Source organism: Sus scrofa, chromosome 14, assembly GCF_000003025.6.
Source record: "Sus scrofa isolate TJ Tabasco breed Duroc chromosome 14, Sscrofa11.1, whole genome shotgun sequence".
In the NCBI taxonomy this organism is placed as follows: domain Eukaryota; kingdom Metazoa; phylum Chordata; class Mammalia; order Artiodactyla; family Suidae; genus Sus; species Sus scrofa.
Genome location: NC_010456.5, coordinates 50,156,391 through 50,166,119, shown reverse-complemented (window position 1 = coordinate 50,166,119; position 9,729 = coordinate 50,156,391). Strand labels below are relative to the sequence as shown.

The 9,729-nt window shown below is 49.1% G+C and overlaps 1 protein-coding gene across 2 annotated transcripts in view; it reads right to left on the bottom strand.

Annotated features, from left to right (window-relative positions):
• Positions 592-9,729, bottom strand: part of MAPK1 (mitogen-activated protein kinase 1) — an 82,450-nt gene continuing 73,312 nt past the window's right edge. The window contains exons 7-9 of one of the 2 annotated variants that reach the window (XM_021071922.1): positions 9,127-9,236; positions 7,327-7,452; positions 592-2,410 (exon numbers count right to left, since the gene is read on the bottom strand). In XM_021071922.1, the coding sequence (XP_020927581.1) occupies positions 7,336-7,452; positions 9,127-9,236 (227 nt within the window). In that variant the 3' untranslated portion in view covers positions 592-2,410; positions 7,327-7,335. 2 annotated transcript variants of the gene reach the window in all.

The following is a 9,729-nucleotide window of genomic DNA, read 5'->3' as shown; positions in this document are numbered from 1 at the left end:
GGATGATCTAACCATCCCTAAAGGAAGGGGACGACAGCAAGCACAACACACACCTGTCAGAATCTCAGTGCAGGGATCAGCTGTTGCCCTGAAGGAGGCGTGGGGCTCCCTCTTGGGACAGTGGAAAGGCTGCTGCCTCTCAAGAGAACTCAGGCAAGTGCAGCATTCAGGGAGGCTCACCGTCGACTCCAAGGGGCTCTGCTCCACTGTGTGGGCAGCATGTACCCCTGCTCTCCTGTCCCTCCACCAGACTTGGCCAGGACTTCTTATAAAGCAGCCACTGCATGGTGCCCAACACTGACAAGAAGCAATGTCTGACGCCCCTAATGCCTGTGATGTCTTGGTCTGAAGAGCAGCTGCAGGTGCCACCCGCCTGACAGCGGGTTGCCGAAGTCCAGGAAGACGAGAAGAGACGCTTGTGGGCACTGCCTTCTTCCCCCCCATGGCCAGAGGGCTAAAGAACACTCTGGAGAACCTGATGGACACCAGGACTCCAGAGACTTTAAAGCACCTGTTAGTACCACCAGCAGCACTAGATGATTTTCATATTTTCACAAATGAAATTCCAGGTAAACTATACAACGCACAGTATTTTGTTATTTTGTTAACACGGACACAATTTAATGATTCTAATTTTTTTCGTAGGTTTTTTTTTTTTTAACAAGTCAGGTGCCATAAACATTCAAATAATCCATTCTTCAGAAAGTACGTTTACAACATCAAAAGAATTAAGATGAAATATAAACCTTTCTACTTACAATTTTTATACAGATTAACCAAATCACAAAACCACAAATAAATGTTAAATTGTAACAATATAATGAATAAACATTCAGATTCTTAATAAAATCTTCCTTTAACATTTGTTTTACACTTACCATTACACTAAATAGTCTATGCAGAATTTGGGGGTACATACAATACCAGGAAGGCACCAACAGTACAAAGCAGATACGAAGCAGTTTCAGAACTTTCTTGAGTGCTCTACATGGATAAACAGCATGAAAAAGGCAATGAGCTTCAGGTAACCCTGGTGTGAGCCTAGAGCACTCCTGTGGACTCCCTGTTGCTTTTGACCCCTAGGCTGCACTGGGGCTGCAGCGGGGAGACCATGCATTCACTCTGCTGGTACCTGCCTCTCGTCCGCACTAGAGTATATTTCAGACGTCAGCATGACAATTTTAAAGCATAGATGCTTTAAAATGCATAAGCAAAAGGACTGTTCGAATTTCCAAAACCACTACATTTACAAAAATATTTCCCTTAAACTTGGGATTGCTCCAAAACATTGATTTACAAATATAAAAGTATTATGGAAGGACCCAAAGCACATGTGCAGTATATGTGGATGAACATACTGTTAACCGTACTATATAAAAGTTACCAATTTAAAAACCGTATTGACATAAAAGCAAATTAAGGTCAATAGTCTCCTCTGAATGGTCTGCATGTGGGCAGCGCACCTGACTCTGAGACCCCCACCCAGCCTTGAGCGCCCCCCTTGCCCTTGCCTGTGGCTATCCCTGCAGCAGCCGGAGCTGTGTGCACACGTGGCGTCATGCACCGCACACACGCAATGACCTAGCCACCAGGTTGGAAGGCTTGTGTCTGCACGGCCATCCTGAGCTCTCAGGATCAGCCCCTGGTTGGTCAGGAGTTTTGCTTCACACAAGTGAAAGGATTGGAATGTTTTGACAGGAACTTGCTGGTTGCATTTTAGACACCAAAGAGCATCAGTCTGAGAGCTTATCTGCACATACTAATAATGGGGACATCTGGTATCACAGTATGACTTTAGATGATCTAATATGTACATGTTTAGTGATGCAAGAAGGTCCAAATGATGAGTCCACCACACACAAGAGCCAGGATTTTTCATAGGTACCTTGGTTAAGACAATCCACTGACCTGTTAAGCCACACTGGGCATGGTTAGTAAAAGCACACAACTGAGGGCTGCAGGAACTCTAGAAGAGTCGGTGGTTTCCTGCTGGCCTGACTCCATGGGGGAGCCCACAGGCCCCAGGTTTTAGGAACCACAGCCAAGACTTTCTGGTTAGAGGACTGCACCTCATAGTGACCCTAAAATTCCACTTAAAAGTACAAAGAAGCAAGAGAAATAAAACTGTCAATGCTCCTTTTAGAACATATCAAAGATCAGTCAGTCTCTAACTTTTCAATGCCGTGTGGACCTTCAGAGAGCAGCTCTGCGCATGGAGGTGTGGTTCTGATTTCTGAGGGCCAGTCAGCCCCCGGGTGTGTGCACATCAGCATGCTGGGCTAGGGGTGTGCACAGCCCTCTGGCAGTTGCCTGGAATACAGACTGGCCCTCTTTAGAATGAACCAGAGAACCCAACCTGAGATGATTGGGCTGCTTCATCAGAGTCTGACACAACACTGGAGACCTGTGGCTGAATAAAGGAACATGTCAGAACTGAGTCTCTGCTGTGCAGAAGGAAAAGAGAACCCCCCAGAAATGCCTTCTAAGTCATCTTATGTAAACCAAAGTGGTCGGGCAGTGCCTGAGTGGGAAGGTGAGGCCCATTAGTCTTTCTGACTGTCCATTCGGACACGCTGATCCAGAGGAAATCAACACTGAATCTTAACATGAAATGAAGATAGAAGATGTACATTTATTTTCATGAATTACAAGTGCATGTCTGTTCATATTAGCAGGCAGTCTTTATATAACCCATTCTCCACTGCTGTCAAAAATCAAACAAGAAAAAAAGGACAGCTGAGAAATGAAAAGCTAAAAATAGGATTATTTTTCCTAAGTGGTCTGCTGGATAGCATTTTCCGTGGAACACAACTCAATCATGGGATGTGGCACTTGGACAGTCATCTCCGCACAGAAAGCTGTAACAGTCATGCGAGGGTACAGTGGTTACTCAACAAGGCAGGTTTCTCACCAGAGCAGTGGGGGTCAGAGGAGGCACCGCACTGGGACAGAACACCGAGTCAAGGCCACAGGGTGCAGTGGCAGGAGCGGCAGTTAGAGATAGGGAGGGATGGGCGAGGGCTCCACACACGACCTAGCGCTAGCGTCTCCTGCCGGCCTCAGCCCTGCAGCATCAGACATTAGAGCACCTGACAGAACAGCGCTTCACGGCACGAGCTCATAAGGGCTCGGAGGCTGAAAGGACCTTGAGATGCGGACATGCTGTAGGAAGGAAGGAAGTGTACACTTTCTCATTTAAAGACGCAGTGTTCCTCTCCGCTAAGCCCTCAGGCATTGAGTGTGGTCATGGTGAACCAGGTATGCGTGAGCAGCTCCAGGGTGGACATGCCCCAATGTGGAGCACTGCCCATGACCCTGGGCAGCCCACGTGACCCCATCACCTCTCATGAAATCCTGAGAGGAGCTGCCACTTTGAATCTTTTTTGCATAAGCTTTGCAAACACCCAGGACTGCACATATTTTGGCAAGTGTCATGCCTCTATAAATGGTACAAGTGGAAATGCTGGATGCAGTACTTCTTGCTTTTATTTAGAAAAATGACTGAATTTTCTAAAAGCTGGGCAAGAGCACATACCTTACACACGCTAGTGATTAACGTGATTGAGAAGGATGCGGATGAGCGCCCTCAGGGCCCTGAGACAGAGCTCGAGCTGCAGGTTGCCCAGCCGGGGCCTGGCCAGGGCGGGAGGAGAAGTGCAAAGAGGGGTCACTGCTGCCCTAAAGTGCCCGAGGAACAGGGTCAGCAGAGCGGTGGGATGGAGGAACCACTGCATCTTTCAAACCAGAAAGCGATTAGTGACTGAAGCAATGGTAAGCAGTAGGTGCACTGAAGTACATACTGCCACAGGCCACCAGGGGTGACACACACAGGGCTGCCAGGGACAGTTCTCTGGACTGAAGGAATTCTTTGAAAGCATAAAAGCCACAACTATCAGAAACCGCCCCTCTGAACGGCTCAAAGGAGTCAAGGTGGACAAGCCGAGATGGGCTGGAGACAGGACCGGGGTCAGGAGCTGGGAGGAAGAACACCGACGTCTGAGCACGTCCCGTCCTTGGAGCCCGTGTCCTATTGGGAAACAGACAAACCATGAGCTCGGATGACCCACATTAAAATAGCAGCAGCGGCAGCAGGAAAATAGGAAAGTGAAAAAGAATAGGAAGACTCGTCCTGCAGAGAAGCCCACTTCCCCTGAACCACGCGGCAAGAGAAACAGCGCAGTTGGCAGTGGTGGGTGGGCTTGCCTCCACTTCCCAGGGTTTCCCAGAGAATGTTTCCACGACACTTGGGGTAGACACACTGGCTCATAGCTGGGCCGTTGACAGAGTCCCAGGATGCCTTTCACCAACCCACAGTCGGAACCAGTCTGAGAATCTTTGTAAACACACTTGGAAGCTCCTCTAAGTCCCCTTCTCTAGATAACCAGGGAGGCCAGCATCATCCATAGGCAGAGGAGCGTGCAGTTGGCAGGCCTGGACTCTGAAAGGGCAGGTGGTGGGCCCTGCTTCTCCTCCCAATGCCTCTATTTTACTTAAGGAAATCAGACTCCAAGTCAAACTCCCTCCACTTGTTTACAGCCCAGCAGTCCTCAGATGTGGGCATGGACCTCTGGGGCCATACGGATGGACCAGGCTTCTGAGAAGCACCTCCCACCAGGTCTATCAGGGTGGACTGCCCCGGGGAGAAGTGGAAGCATGGCACTCAGACCACGTTCTTGGTTCCCCTGAGGCAGCCTCGTGGAGACAGCGGGAGGGCAACCAAGTACATTGGTATGCGAACGACGAAGACCCTCCCTTGGAAACGCTGCCTGGTGTGCAGTGGCCTCTGGCAGGTGTCACTGACCTCACAGGCACTTTCAGGGGATTGGGCATCTGCCACAGCATCAGGGCAGAAAGGATGCTCACAGAGGCCCCACTGTGGGGTGGGGAGATGGGATATGACCTCCACCCAGGTGTCTGCTGTCTTGAACTGCAGCCAAATCTAGTGACTGGCAGAAAATTCAATGAAACCAAAGGGAAACAGGAGGTTAGTGCCTCTAGTAGACAGTCCACCAGAGAAAGCCCACCTATGTGTGGGCGAGGAAGGCAGGCAGGCACACTCCAGGCTTGCCCGACCCCTTGAGGAAGGAATTAAGGGGATGGTATGTAAGGATGAGGCTTGTCACAAAGTGCTGACCACTTACTCCTTATCTTTTCAGTGGAAACATTTCTAAAACAGACTCCCTTAAACAAAATACAATGAACATATTTTGATCCTTTATGACCACCCAGGGCCTCCGCTAAGGACATCAGCAAGCAGGGGACATCTGGGGTGGCCTCTGTCAAAGCCCCCATGACTGTGTATGCATGTTCTCAGGCAGTGGCCCATCCCCCTCCTCAGCTGCTGTGTCACAGCATCTCCACCTGCAGACTCCCCATTGCATAGAGCTGTCCTCACTGTAGGTTGTGAACCCACAACCACAATCCCTCCACCTTCCCATGAACAAACTGAGCTCAAGGCAGTTGCACAGAAACTTTAAGAAAAAGGAATTCTGAGTTCTAAGGGGCCTGGATTCTCTGCCTAGTTTTGCCACCGCTGTAAAATCTTGAGCAAAGTGCTTAAGCAGATGACGTGTTTCCTCAGTGTTGACCTGGGGCACACGCTGACTTGAGAAGGAAATGTCTATAAAAGAGTCTGACCCAGAGTTTAATAAGGCTCCTAGCCCCACCTTCCTCTACATTCACAATACTAGCTGGATTGAGGGCAGATGTGGGAGAAGGCAGAGCAGGTATAGTAAAGTGTTTAACATAGGGCTAGGTGGTGGGGTGTGGGTGTCCAGTGAAACTTGCCACTTTCCATAAGACCTATTACTGAAAACATGCTGAAAAAAAAATCAGCCACAAGGGCCTGAGGGTCACCCTACCACCCCTACTGCTGGCTTAGGGAACTAGGGTCTTCTTAACTCTGCTCTCCCCAGCCCCCCCGAGTCACACTTCTCCCCACCAGCCCTAAGCCGAGCCCCCTGGCTGGAAGCTCCTCTCCAGCCCCTCTGTCCCATTCAGTTCTGATGTCAGGTTCCTGCTGAAGCTCCACTGGCTGTCCCCATAGGCCCCAGCCCCGTGGCTCTGGGAGGTGAGCCAGCCATGTCTGCTCCTGGCCCCTTCCTGCCCATCCCTCACACTCTGCTAGGTGTCCTTGGTGGCTGCCTGGTGAGACTGCCTGTGGCAGGCATTGAGAGGAAAGGCCCTGTTTCCTTCCTTCTGTCTCTAGTGACATGTGGCAAGAGGGGCACCCCTGGGTTTCAGGGGCACTGGAGGGTGGCAGTGACTTCAGGCCCTGAGGTCCCTGCGCCAGTGGAAGTTGGGCTCCTGACCCCACACAGCAACGGCCATTTCTAACACCCTTGGTTATGGCTGGGCCCCTGTACCCTCCCTACCTGCTCATTTGGGATGCCAGCCACGGCTGCCTGCAGTCACATGTGCAGGTAGCCCAAGCCCCGCTGTGTTCTCCAGCCCTCTAAGCCTCCTAGCTGACTGCACCCCCTCCATCAGAAATACCCTGAGCAGCTTCTGATCTTAAGCCTGGATGCTGCTCCCACAGGCAACCAGGGCCAACCCTCGATCTGACGCCAATATATGAAAATAAAAAGGAACAGGCAGGAGAGAATGGAATAAAGACCCAGCCAAAAACCTCTAGTGCTCACCACTGCAGAATTCACCTTTCATAAACAACCTCCGCCCCTCCACTGGCAAGTTCCAACACAAGTGCAGTGCCCCCTTGGTCACCTGTCTGTATAGACACCACTGCTTGGTGGCTCGCCCCAGGCCTGACTGTCCAAAGCATTTCCCCAGTAGAGCCCTGGTCATAGTTCTCTTTCAGTGCTCATTCTTTTTTTTTTGCTATTTCTTGGGCCGCTCCCATGGCATATGGAGTTTCCCAGGCTAGGGGTCGAATCGGAGCTGTAGCCACCAGCCTACACCAGAGCTACAGCAACTCGGGACCCAAGCTGTATCTGCAAACTACACCACAGCTCACGGCAACGCCAGACTGTTAACCCACTGAGCAAGGCCAGGGATCGAACCCGCAACCTCATGGTTCCTAGTTGGATTCGTTAACCACTGAGCCACAACAGGAACTCCTCAGTGCTCATTCTTACAGAGTTCTAACACAAGCCCCATTCTCTCTTGCTTCCAAGTATTCTCTAAAATCAAAATCTGCATTTCCTTTTTTGGAACACTTTTTAAAAAAACCAACACCACTGAACTGTCTACCACTTCTAAGCTCATGAAGCTCACACAGGCCTGTGGAAACCCTTCTTTCTTACTAATGACATTTAATTTATCCTATCTCTTTTGCTAGAATTTATTATTGGTTAAGGCTCCAGATACCTGACAAATTTAAGATCTGTATCCTGGCTGGAATCGAGCGGTCTCTTCAAAAATGAGCTCTTTGAGCTTTTCCTTGGGCAAGTCATCCAATTCCATGTCAAACTTGAATGGTGCTTCAGCGATGGGCTTGAAAAGAAAACAAAGCATTTAGACAAAGCTGTTGTGGTTGCGGCAGTCACTCACTGCTCCAGAAAACGACCACAGCTAAGGTCCTAGAATCTTATGATAAGACTGGCACCATTGCACTGCATAGCATACTCCCTCCCCATGAGCATTGAATGAATGACAGGAAGCAGCTGAGGCCACAGAATGTTTCCCCAATACTGTTCAGATGTTTTAGGGCACTGCGTAGTGAAATCACAGGAATCTGCTGCTGTGAGAGGGCTCCTGCTGCTGCTGGTGTGTTTATAAGGTCAAAACCCGTGGTACTCAATAAATGCATTTTATTAAGTACAGGACAGTAACCTTACATGAAGAAATAGGGAGCCATTAAAAATGAAGCTGCAAGGAAGATAAAAACTATGACAAAATGCCCATATTTGTCCTAAACAGAATGAACCCTAAGACTACAAAGTGATCCTCTTTGTATTTTTCTGCAAGTTTTCATATTTCAGAAAACTAATTAAGTACATACTTAAATCATTTATGTCAAAGAAGCTCCATACACGCCCAATGATTAAAAAATGAAATTAGTCAATTAATTTTCTATTCTGATTTGTAGACACCCCTAAAAGAACACAATGATACAAAGCTCCTGATAAAGGTAATAGCTGTTAGTCTGGGGGTGCTTAGCAGTAATGAGGTCCCCTAGATCTTACCCATGTAATCCTCACACCAGGCCTTATCCCAGTCACAGCAGTGACAACATCCTAATCCACTGCACCATAGTGAGAACTCCCTCACACCAGGTCTTAAGGGCAGGAAACATATACCCCATGCTCTCCTCCAGGCTTTGGCTTCTTGGAAGGGGGAAAGAGAAAAACAAGCAGCCTACTGTCCTGAAGGACCATTTCTGGGGGAGGCTATGGAAGGGGAGGCTGACTAATAAATGCTTTCTCTTTCTGATTTCCTCTTTCTCTTTTTCATTTACTTGCTTTTCACTTTTATAGTTTTCCTCTCCTCTTCCATTTTCCCCTTTAACACATTCCACTTGCTTCTATTTAAAATTTTTTTTATTATAGTTGACTTACGATGTTTTGTCAATTTCTGCTGCTCCGCAAAGTAACCCAGTCATCCATAAACATACATTCTTTTTCTCACATTATCCTCCATCACGCTCCATCACAAGTGACTAGATAAAGTTCCCCTGTGCTACACAGCAGGATGCTTTTCCTTTTTTAAAAAACAGGAGTGTGAAGGCTTATAGTCTACACATTTTAGCCTCAACTAGAAAGATCCGAACTCCTGCTTTCTATTGCATTTCCCTTGGTCACCCTCCAGAGGATAAAGTTAAGAGTGAGCTCCTAGAGGAGGCACAGAGCCAAGGACTGGGACTTGTCAAATAGAGGACATGACTGACATGCAGCACCTTCCTATGGACACCTGGAGGGCGCCGGAGACTCGCTCATGCACTTCTGGGCCCGTAACTGCTCATAGGCTCCTGTGTCTGCAGAGAGGCACAGGAGACACCAAGCCACCAAGTGGAACTGTCCCAGCTGACCTGTCCCCCCACAACCTGCAGGTGGGCACTGCAGCCCCGAGTCTCTTCCTTTCACAGACCATGACAATGTCCTCAGATCCCTGCCATTCCCCTGGCCCAGTGTCGGGGCCTGGAGGAAAGTCTGTGGCGCGGGCACTTACCTCATCACTTGGGTCATAATACTGCTCCAGGTATGGGTGGGCAAGAGCCTGCTCTACTTCAATCCTCTTGTGAGGGTTGAATGTCAACATTTTGTCCAGTAAATCCAGAGCTACAAAGAGACAAGTTTTGTGGTGGTGAAAAGCCAAAGGAAAAAGTCACTGATACACTTCCCACTTCCTGTTCAGGATAACCGACCACAGGACAGCTGAGCAACACAAGCATGGCCTTGGGAGAACAGCCAGCACACGGGAGCCCACCCCACCTGCGAGCTTCCTGATCCAACCCTCTGACAGCAGCAGACCCAGGCTCAGGAAGGGGATGTGCTTGGCAAAGAGGCCTAAAAACTGTTCTGCTTTGCAGAGGTTTCACACAAGTGCTGCTCTTTCTTTTCTTCTTCTTTTTTTTGTCTTTTTGCCTTTTCTAGGGCCGATCCCACGGCATATGGAGATTCCCAGGCTAGGGGTCTAATCGGAGCTGGCCTACGCCAGAGCCACAGCAATGCAGGATCCTAGCTACGTCTGTGACCTACACCACAGCTCTCAGCAACGCCGGATCGTTAACCCACATGGTTCCTAGTTGGATTTGTTAACCATTGCACCATG